Below are 12,173 nucleotides of genomic sequence, written 5' to 3'. Positions count from 1 at the left end.
ACAGGGTAATATTTTATCTATCTATTTTGTGGGATAAAAAAAAGAAAAAAGATAATAATAATAATAATAATAATAATAATATTTTGTCTATCTCTGCACAGTGTGCAGATTGCTTCTGCAGCCACCGATTGGTTAGTTTAAAAATGATGACGTTTGTTTGGTTGGTTGCTACGGCCGGAACTTCACTTTCATTCATATAATCTTTCCATTCATTAGTCAGATTACACATATTATGCTATATAATCTACAAAGATTTACCAAAAAAAAAATTAATCATTTGTTTCATAAACATGAAATGGTATATTTTCATAAGCAGCGGCACTAGAAAAATTATTATATTCTAATTTAACCTCAGTTGTATTATTTTGTATTGTAAACATTTGGCTGTAAAAAGAACGTCATTACGCGTTGACATTAGTCATATTACGTTATGCAATGCACGTAAGATTATATGATGTAATGGATGGTATGGCTTTGTGTAGACAGCAGAGGAATTTTTTATATTAAAAACCAGTTAAAAGTGACAATGGGTAATGAAGAGAATAACCAACTCACTATGAAGAGTTACAAAGTATCTGTCCCACATTCACTCAGGACAGATAATTCATAATTCCTCGTAGCTCATTAGTTATTCTCTAAAGAGTGTACTGTGGGGAGGGAGAGGTGTAGCTGACAGTACGTATGCCAGTGTGTTCATTTGACAAATGCAGCAGAACTACAAAGCATTGATTCACTGAATGTCAAAAACAACTTAAATGATTTTATTTAGCAGTGTGTTGCAAATTTACACTACTAAACATGTTATTACTGGAATTTCTCAAAATTATTGGTGTAGAACATTCAATCCAAGGTCCTAACTGTATCCATCCAAGGTCCTAACTGTATCCATCCAAGATCCTAACTGTATCCGATGTATTTTTCATTCAATGTACTTTTCAGCATGGCCGATTGGTGTGTGCCCTTGTGGTTAATGATCAAATGTGCATGGCCGATCTGGGTGTGCCCTTACATGGCAGTAGTGGTTCATGATCAAATGTGTATGGTCGATCGGTGTGTGCCCGTACATGGAAGGAGTGGTTCATGATCAAATGTGCATGGCTGATAGGTGTGTGCCCTTACATGGGAGGAGTGGTTCATGATCAAATGTGTATGGCTGATCGGTGTGTGCCCGTACATGGAACGAGTGGTTCATGATCAAATGTGTATGGCCGATCGGTGTGTGCCCGTACATGGAAGGAGTGGTACATGATCAAATGTGCATGGCTGATAGGTGTGTGCCCTTACATGGCAGTAGTGGTTCATGATCAAATGTGTATGGTCGATCGGTGTGTGCCCGTACATGGAAGGAGTGGTTCATGATCAAATGTGCATGGCTGATAGGTGTGTGCCCTTACATGGGAGGAGTGGTTCATGATCAAATGTGTATGGCTGATCGGTGTGTGCCCTTACATGGAACGAGTGGTTCATGATCAAATGTGCATGGCTGATAGGTGTGTGCCCTTACATGGGAGGAGTGGTTCATGATCAAATGTGTATGGCCGATCGGTGTGTGCCCTTACATGGAAGGAGTGGTTCATGATCAAATGTGCATGGCTGATAGGTGTGTGCCCTTACATGGGAGGAGTGGTTCATGATCAAATGTGCATGGCCGATCGGTGTGTGCCCTTACATGGAAGGGGTGGTTCATGATCAAATGTACAGAAGGTGTAAATGTAGAAGAAGAGGTAAAAAAAAATCCCACAATTTGTGCTTATGTACTTTATGGATGACCCAGTGTAAAATAGTTTGGCTATTACAGCTTTTTTACCATTAACATTACACATTACATGCAACATTACCCTCAGGCATGGGCATTACATATTATTGTCAATAAAAAATATTATTGGTAGTAAATGTTAAGGCAGAGATGAATTTTACTTGTAGAATGCAGGAAATTGCATTTCAGGACATATTGTTTTCAATATTTTATGGGGGAGCATACCCCCAAACCCCCTAGAAACGTTACTCTGTGCCCTTGATCTAAGTAATGACTCAATGGGTAGGTGTAATACCACTACACCCTTTTCGCTCTCATTAACAATTAACAACTAACCCACTGTCCTGGACAGATGTACAGCCTAGATAGCTGAGGTGTGTGCCCAGGATAGCGTGCTTGAACCTTAATTGGATATAAGCATGAAAATAAGTTGAAATGAATGAATGATGAATTACCGTGAAGACACATATACACGTCTTAGCTTCATCTCAAAATGAATGAATGAATGATGAATTACCTTGAAGACACAGATACACGTCTTGGCTTCATCTTGAAATGAATGAATGAATGATGAATTACCTTGAAGACACATATACACATCTTGGCTTCATCTCGAAATGAATGAATGAATGATGAATTACCTTGAAGACACATATACACGTCTTGGCTTCATCTCGACCATCGGCAACTCGCAGCTGTACATCGGGGTGTCGACACAGGTACACTCCAGACTTGCTGTCACCTACAACACAAGATGTCTCCTCAGTCGAGCAATCAATTTATTTTTTATTTTTGGCTAGTTAACTTAAAATCTGACACCCAATAGCCAATGTATTTTTCGTGCTGGGGTGTCGTTAAACATTCATTCATTTATTCAGAGGAAATCCGACACCCAATAGCCGATGTATTTTTCGTGCTGGGGTGTCGTTAAACATTCATTCATTCATTCAGAGGAAATTCGCTACGTTTTTCCATTAGTGGCAAGGGATCTTTTATATGCACTTTCAGGACAGGACAGCACATACCACAACCACTGATATACCAATCAATGGGCAATGGTTCCTTAAAACAGGCTGCTAATTAATTTTCACATTTGCACAAACTGATCTATTTTTGCACCCCATCCCTCTCTCCTTAAATGTTCATCATAAATTCAGTGTTCAACATGTTTGAGAAAGTCACTATCCCTCACAGAAGCTTTGGCTAGTGCCCTATGTGTTATAGTAATACAGTTGATAATTAATTGCCACTAGCCCAGGCCACAAATTCACTAGTGGGAACCAAGAGCTAGAGGATTTGTCAAACACTGATAAATGCTGATTGTGTAAGGAATATTTTTATCCACATTTTCGTTTGCTTTAAAAGCATATGAGGGGGCAGGACATACATGTAGTCCAGTGGTAAAGCGCTTGCCTGATGCACGGTCGGTCTGGGATCGATCCCCATCGGTGGACCCATAGGGTTTTTTCTCATTCCTGCCAGTGTACCATTACTGGTATATCAAAGGCCTTGGTATGTGCTATCCTGTCTGTAGGATGGTGCATATAAAAGATCCCTTACTACTAGTACTAATGGAATTGTTTTTGTAAAAAATTACCAAACAATACCTGGTGATTAAAAAATCGATGTGCTCTAGTGGCAGTGTTCGAGATTAAATTTCTTGGCCAGTATCCCAGTTGGATACTAACATTCCAAAATCTGGTATCCCACCTGAGAATTTTGTATTATATGGCATCCCAGTGGGATACTGGGTTCTTGAAGTCTGGTATCCAAAATTAAATTCTGGTATCCCTGGGATATTGGGATACCCTGATCTCGAACACTGTGTGGTGTCGTTAAACAGAACAAACAAACTTTTTAAAAGCATATGCTGGCATTAAATCCCCCACTCAAGGTATGGTTTATACACTCATGAACATGTTAGTAATTATGAACTGGCCCCCAACACACATAGTAATTTAACATATTAAGCCATTTAAGAGAATATTAATTATCCTATCTGTTTAACCAAGCTGGCCAGTTACCCATGTCTGACTAGTTTTATTTCAGCAGCTGAGTGAGTTGTCTGCAGTTTGCCATTGATCACCAAATGTTAACAAGGTGGCTCTGCTCTGTGTAAACATCGGAGCCAGATTGTGAAGGGAAACAAGTGTTTATAACATGGAGAACAGTGCATGGAGGTCTCAATAAACATCACCACACAATACAGCCTGGGGCTCTCAATGCTGGGAAACAGGCGGATGTGCTAGATTAGTACTAGATATCATTGGTCACAGATAAACTACCTAGAAACACAGTCTGATGAATGTTATGGTACAGATCCATAAAAACAAGAGCTACATGTAGTGGTATTTGTGAGTTGGTTGCAGTTGGAAGTGAGAAACGGATATTGTTAGAGTGACTCACTATGTGTGCCAGTGACCTCATTTATCCACACCACAGGAAGAAGAATGGAAAGAAACAGAAACAAGCAAATAAGATGGTATGATATTCATTATATTTTTGCGGCCTTTTTCTTTTTTTTCTTCTTTTGGTGGGGGGGGGGGGGGGGGGGGGGGCAGGGTCTTTTTCTCAATTTGTTTTCTCTGGGTATTGCCAATTCTTTCTTTTGAAAGAGAACATCATGTACTTATTTATTGTTACTACCCTGGGCCCTGTTCCACAAAGTGATCTTACCCTAATATTATCTTACAGACTGTCCCATCATTCTATTAAACAAAAAAATTGTAAATAACTTCAGGTTGGTTTGACATAAGAAGAAAAGTACCATAAAAGAGTTTTGGAACTAACAAAGAAATACAATTTGCGTGTGAAATTTACAAATCAATTGGCTCGGAAATAAATAACTTATAGTAAATTACATAGTATGAAAAAAAATGCAATCCCTGTGGGACGGACAATAAGTGCAAAACTACATTCTACACTTAAAGTAATGTAAGTGTTAAGAACGCTTCATGGAACGGGGCCATGGGGAATATTGTCAATACATTAATTAGACAGTCAAACATATAATAATGTGCTAAAAATCAATACAAACACAAGCTACCTTTGTAACATTATATAGGTTATCTTAATTATACAAGACACTAAATTAGTCCTATTTTTTGTAGTGAGTAAATGATGCATGTCAATATTTAAAAATAAATTCATGTGTATACATACATACATTACATAGATACATACATTACATTACATACATACATACATACATTACATACATTACATACATTACATTACATACATAGCTCAGAGCGTATCATGGTTAGTCTTGCAATTTGCGGGTGATTCGGTGCCACAGGTTCGAGTCCCAGTAACGACATGGGACAATTTGTGAGGCCAGAAAGGATTTAATTATCCCCTGTGCCAGTGCGTTAATATCTATGTATGTAACAGTCAACCTCGACATACATACAATATATAGATATTCATACATCAATACATACATACATACATTACATACATATTTATTTATCCAGCAATCACAGTATACATTGGCAAGATATGATGACAAAAATATAGGTTATAAGCCCAACTCGACTCGAGTATTTCAGAGTAGATTTTCAATAAATATACTCGTTAAATCATTTGTTGAAGTGCAGTACATACAAATAACGTTTAGTTTTGCGATAACAATACAAAACTTGTATATTTATTTATGAATTAGAGTTTAGAAACGCATTTTTAAGGGGTGACAGAATGCAGCTAGCGTTTTTATTTGATGACTATGAATGCATATGTCAATTATGGAGTGTCACCCTAGTATGTTTGCTTAAATGTCAATAAACCTAGTGCCATGACCTCCATTAATTTACATCTAATTTGCAAAGTTATCAAATTCTTAAAGTATGTGATCTGAAAAATATCACCTACTTTGATTGCACTGAAAAAGTAAGATATTATATGATAAATATATATATATATACACACACACACACACATAGAACTTTCTAGAGGAACCATACTTCTCTCTTAACATATCTTCCACTTAAAGGTAGGGTCAACTCAAAGAAAAGCCTTATGTGTTGGAAAGATGTATACCCGGACCACCAACACATACTGACACTTTAGCAAATGAAGAACGCGTAATTTTAGAGTTAATAAAAAATCATGATTATTCATGCTAACTGAGGGCAGCCATTTTGTTACGTCCGGTGGGATAGCTTGGGGCGAAGTGACGTCAGCTCCTGACCATCTCCTGTATGTACAGTGTAAACAAAAGCAGTAATTTTCGACAAGGCGCTTCTCTTTGATCAAACTGACTTGTAAAAAAGCATAAATGACGTAACAATATAATAAACTATTTAACTAAATATATTTCAAGTTGTATTAACGGAACAAAATGGGGTTATAGTATTTTCTCTGTTAAATAATGGAAAAATGTACACTATTAGGCCTATTGATATGATACGTTGGAGAAAAAATGACAACCCACGATACCCAAGTGATAATTTTCTTTTCTTTGGGATTACATGTACGTAATTGGTCAGTTCTGTGGTTTTAGATGGAAAAGTCTACTTAAATCAATAATTTTACAGAACTATTTACAGTAATAAACCTTGTCCATTACCATTTTTAGGGGTGACAGGTAATATTCCACAATACCAGTATGTATTTTTGTGTCTAGACAGTGTTAATTAATTGGCTCATCTGGTTACCAATCAAATACACACCTGCCAATCAGGAATCTCAGGTAGAAGCAACTAACAGCATAGACCAATTAACTAAGAAAACACTCCGTGTATCATTTCAGTACATAGGTTAATGAATGGACAAAACATTGTTAATTATTTCGACTTGTGGTGTTGCCACTTTGACAATGGTATTTTATTTTGTATTGAAAAATAATATATATAGTGCTGAATATACTTATTGCTGCCTTACTGGGATGTGTATTATTACAGAACATTGCAATGTATGACTATTTATCATCCCGCAAAAATCAGGTATATTGTGTTTCTCTAAGGCTCATTCCTGACGTTACGCGTTAAGTATTACATAACCACCAGCTCGCCAGAGGGTGTACTCACTGAGAGGGTACATAATGGCTGCGCCCGTTATATATAATAGCCGTCACATTTAACCGTTTTATTAATTAACTATATGATTATACTTGTTGATATTAAGCAATAATGTGCATTATATATCATTGAATATGCATACCAGGCCAAATGCCTTAATTGTCCCTTCCTTTAAGATGAAAATGGATAATGAAAAACCCTGGAAAGTTTAATATTGATGGTCGGGTATAAGATTGGCCCCTGGGTTAGGCCTGTACTTGGTCTAACATGCTGGCCTCTATGCAGAATTGACAGGAATATGATATGTTTTTTTTAAATTGCAGAAAACTGAAAACATTGCACACACAATTAAAAAAAAAAAAAATCCTAATAAATTAAAAAAAAAAATTAATCTGTTTCACAAAGATCTTGTAAATGCACTTTCCTACAGACAGGACTACACATTTATGTCACATTTTTTTGCTTTAATGATCAGTTGTGTGGGGCACTGGCTGAAATAGGGAGGGATGGGGGAATCAGGAAAATCTTACTAAATTTTTTCAAATTTATTTTAGACATAGTGCAAACCAGACGCCAACAAGGATCACATTTAAATGTCTGATGTCTGAAAATGTCTGACTGCAACTGTGACGGATGTGACTGTGACTGTGATGGGTGCTGTAACTGCTGTGATTCGCCCGACAGCGCTTTGCCGTGCGCACTGTGTTGTAACCTGTGTCTGTCAGGAACTATGGTGGACGCAGCGGAAACTGTCGAATACGCAGCAGCAGCTAGTCGAACGACACACAAAAACCACAAACACCTGAAGTATTCTCACAATGAAAATGGATCTGCAGTGATAACGCCAGTAACACCTAACGACAAAGATGAGCAACAACCGATGCCAGTGTTAATTCAGCCTCAGAGTCAAACAAGCATGGAAACAGCATGGGATGGTGTTGAAAAAACTACAAGTTCTCCTGTTTGTAACTCAGACATAGAACTGACAGTTGTGGACAACAAGTCTGCAGCTAATACTAATACCATCACGTAGGAGCGTGGACATTGGATTTGGAGATTGTCATTTTGTGAAGATTCTGCCTGAATTTATTCTGCCTGAATTATGAAAATGCTGTACACAGAGTGTATATATTTTTTAGGATTCCATCTTATAATCTTAAGTTTTCTGACTTAAAAAGTCTGGAATTTTCAGAAACACACAAGCCTGTTAAATTAAAATTCGCAGTCTGATGTGTGAAGAAGTAATTCAGTGTTAGATTATTTACAAAAATGTGCCATATAACATAGACGAAAGTGTAAAATATTGGAGGTGAAGTTCAAATATTCAAATATAAAGATGAAGAATGTTTATTCACAGTTTTAAGGTGTTGGACAAGGGAAGTGTAATATACTGGAGGCAGATCAGAAATATGTGTATAAAAAAAGAAAGAAATGTTTTAACGACTTCTCAAATCATATTACTGATTCAATAGCTATTACACAAACATATACCAGTACTTGTGTGTGATAAATGCAATTCCAACAAATGGCCCAAAATATCACAGATTGGAAAGAGAAATATGCGTAACCTAATAGGTCCACTTAGTTTAACTGTCCTGTGGTCATTTAACTTAATGTGTTCACTTAGTCTAATAACGGTGGTACCAGAGGGTAACGACGGATAAAATTGCACTGCTGTTTAAAATTTATCAAAGTACATGAAATGCAGTGTTCAATTTCAAAAGATTTCAAACCTATAACCACCTAGTAGTAGTAGGGGCACCTGAGGTATTTTTTAAATTATTATTACGCATCCTCAAGTTATTTTCTGGTAGAAATTAAAATGGAGATGGCGCAGCCTACCAGACTCCTGCAAACGACTTTAGTATTCAGAGTGGCAACTGTTCTTGTTAAACTGTCAGACAATCCCAAATAAAAAATCATTGAGCTATACTAATAGTTTGTGGCACGAGTCCTCTTGTTGATGGCTTTTCTGAAATGAGTCTCAAGAAAATCAATAGTTGCAGCAAGCTTTAGCGAGCTCCAAGGATTGATTTTCTTCAGACAAGTGTCGAAAAAAAAACCTCTACAAAAGGACGAGTGCCAGAAATATTTTCTACTTCAATTATACTTATAATTTTAGTATAATTATTAAAGTAAATGCACTCTATTTTTGTACTGTGATGTCACGACGCTGCTCACAGCTGATGTATATTACGTCGCTAGAAGGAATGCATGCGGTGTTACACATTACGTCAAGTCATGTGCTACCCTTGATTATGGAATGACATAACGAAAAGGTAGCAACGGCATCTACCTCCTAAACAACGAGACCTATTGATGAATGAAAAGGGTGGATTACTGAGTAGGGGAGGTGTGTTAGACAGTTTATCTAGCACGTCTTTCTGGCACCTTTCTACTGGTTGATTGAACTAGAAATGTACATCCTGCTCTCCAAGCTAACCAAGCAGGTCAGAGCCAATTATGTTGGGGGTTTTGTATGTTTGTAATTTGTTGTTTCAGGTGCATGTGCAGGATATTTTAGGGGGGGGGGGGGGGGGGGGGGTCTAGACTGTGGCAAGCAAAGTTTATGGGGCAGCGGGGAATTGATACATCCATGCTCCCCCCCAAAAATGTATTCAATTTAGTTTTTTTGCCTGTGTTTGTTGTTGTTGTTGTTTATTTTTCTTACAATTTTTGGTTTATTATTACATAATATACATGTAGCTATGATGAGGTCATCTTCTGGTGTAAGAACAATTAACCTGGAGGTGAACTGATTGGAATTGTGATGAAAAGATTGAATTTGGTACCCAAGCATTTGACATTAACCACAGACAAAAACTGACAGTAAATATATTGTCATGAATGCTACCTCCATCGCATAACAAATTTACATGTAGTTGTATCTGAAAACTGTGTGTGTTATGTTACAATGTACCTCGATTGTTATCCATATAAAAATGTTACTGCAGTGCTAATCTTGTGTATGTTTATTATAGAAGTGTCCATGTATGTTTATCATTTATGCTTTTTGTAAATATTAAATAATTCTGTAAACTTACAGGTATAATTTTTTTTAACAAATATATACTTGTAAAAAAAACCTACTAAACAAAATGGTCACTAACCCATTGAAAAGTTTGTAAATGGTTAAAATTTGTGATTCATGTGGAAACACTATAAATTTGCAAATCATCTCATACTGTTTACAAATAGCCAATAAATAATGTCTCGAAAATGATTTGAACGTTACTTCATTACCATTAAGCGCTCACTCGATGCATGATCGGTCTGGGATCGATCCCCGTCGGTGGGCCCATTGGGCTATTTCTCGTATCAGCCAGTGCACCACAACTGGTATATCAAAGGCCATGGTATGTACTATTGTCTGTGGGATGGTGCATATAAAAGATTCCTTGCTGCTAAATGAAAAAAAAAGCCTATGAAGTGGCGACAGCAGGTTTCCTCTCTCAATCTGTGTGGTCCTTAACCATATGTCTGACGCCATATAACCGTAAATAAAATGTATTGAATGTGTTGTTAAATAAAACATTTCTTTCTTTCTTTCTTTCATTAAATACATGTACATACACCAAGGGCCGATCTAGGATTTTTAAAAGGGTGGGGTTCCAAAATGATAAAAAGGGCAACTTTGAGTTTACCTTTGGCAAACAGAGGGAGCAAGATATCTAGGGGAGTCTGGGGCATGCCAGTCCAGGAAAATTTTGAAATATAAATGCCTAGAGATGTGTTTTCGAAGCAATATAGTGTTATTTTGCTACTGTTCTGTTTGGAGCAGTTTGTGTGATAATTTGTGAATTTTACCAGTTATATAACATGATTTAATGGGAAGTTGAATGCAATAAGTTACCATAGAAAACTCACTTTAATTGATTGTGACACCACTGCTGGCATAGACAGGGATGAGATTGGGGACGGTGTGGTCATATTTGCAGTTATAAACAAGAAGAAAAATGTTTTGCAATCCTAACCAGATAAACAGTGGTAGAATAAAATAAAAGTAATTCATGGCAAGGTGATTTTGGCCTTGGGTCTGAGGAAATGTTTGAGGGCACCAAGACAATTGGACTGTGCACCCAAAGCCAATATTTCTTTCAACATTTCTACACATTGATTATACATGGCTAATGATCAAAATTAAAAACAAAAATCATGCTGGCATCTTAGAGATCCTAACTTTTCACAAACCAATATTCGTAGAAATAGCCTACTTCTACTTGCCCTGCTATTTAAAAAAGGGTCATATTTTAGTTCCTTATTTCAAGCCCTGCCGTTGTCAGATTTGATATTAAATACTTTTTGGGGTTTTACAATGAACAAATTATAATGTTCTTTTAGTGTCATCACAGTTAATAATATTGCAGTATAGTAACTGGACTTGGGTCATGTTTAAATTACAGATTGTGGTTGAACGAAATTTTGACTATTTTAGTCTAGAAAATTAATAATCATTCTGCTTAAGAGTATGCATTGTAACACAAAGAAACAGTTTTGAAAACATAATCAGGAATATTATTCAGCAAATACCGTATTAGCTTGAAAATGGGGGGAAAAAGATTTGTAAGAATAAAAAGTTTTTCCTTCCTACTTATAATACCCTATTTCGTTAACAACTACGATAAATACTCTCCTACCTTTAATTGCCATTAGATTTACCCCAAATTTTGTCCAGACACAAATCATGAAAAAAATACATGCAACGGGCGGGTCGATATGAAGTAATCTAACGTCATGATATGTGCTAAGGTACAACGCACTCATCATAATGTCAGATTAATTATGTTACATACTTATGAAGCTTCCACCCCTCTTGAAGAGTATTCCATAAAAAAAGCAAAATGGCAGATGGCATGTCTTTTGCCCTATGCAATCTCAGCAAAGTCGATATCGGTGACATCGTTACAGTCTCGTATGTGAAATCAGTGTCACTGTAAAATGTTTTTTTTTCATGATTTATGTTTCGACAAAAAATAGAGAACATATAAAGGTAATTAAAGGTAGGAGAGTAATTTATCGTAGTTGTTAACAATTTGGTTCGGATTATAGTAAATGTTGGTTGATACTGGTCCAGCAGACATGTCAGTTGCATGAAGTGTGCAAAACATGCCTGGTATATGCTATAGAGTGTGTGCCTCAACTACCCCAAATCCATCAGTCATCCACTAAATATTTTTCAATAAAATATTTTTTCTACTAGTACAACTTATTAGTAAATTAAATTATTTAGTTGTAATTTTTTATGGGTACATGTACAGGGGTACAGAAAGTACTCACCTGCTCGCCAAATGCGAGTTCAAAATCTGATGGACGAGTTAAAAAGTACAACTACCAGTCCGACTGGCAAACTGTCTTTTTCTAATTGCAATTTATTATTTATTTTCATTTATTATTATTTT

At 36.5% G+C, this 12,173-nt stretch overlaps 1 protein-coding gene and 1 long non-coding RNA gene across 2 annotated transcripts in view; one reads left to right on the top strand and one right to left on the bottom strand.

Annotated features, from left to right (window-relative positions):
* Nucleotides 1-12,173, bottom strand: part of LOC121378446 — a 50,844-nt gene that overhangs the window by 14,951 nt on the left and 23,720 nt on the right. Inside the window, exon 5 of the mRNA XM_041506619.1 lies at nt 2,398-2,498. Coding sequence (XP_041362553.1) covers nt 2,398-2,498 — 101 coding nt within the window. The remainder of the gene's footprint in view (nt 1-2,397; nt 2,499-12,173) is intronic.
* LOC121378448 lies at nt 3,581-9,817 on the top strand. Its single transcript, XR_005958730.1, has 2 exons — nt 3,581-4,238; nt 7,329-9,817. It is a non-coding gene; the product is annotated as an uncharacterized LOC121378448 (long non-coding RNA).

This window comes from Gigantopelta aegis, chromosome 8, assembly GCF_016097555.1.
Source record: "Gigantopelta aegis isolate Gae_Host chromosome 8, Gae_host_genome, whole genome shotgun sequence".
Taxonomy (NCBI): domain Eukaryota; kingdom Metazoa; phylum Mollusca; class Gastropoda; order Neomphalida; family Peltospiridae; genus Gigantopelta; species Gigantopelta aegis.
The sequence above is the reverse complement of the archived record's forward strand: the minus strand, read 5'-3'. Positions and strand labels throughout refer to the sequence as shown.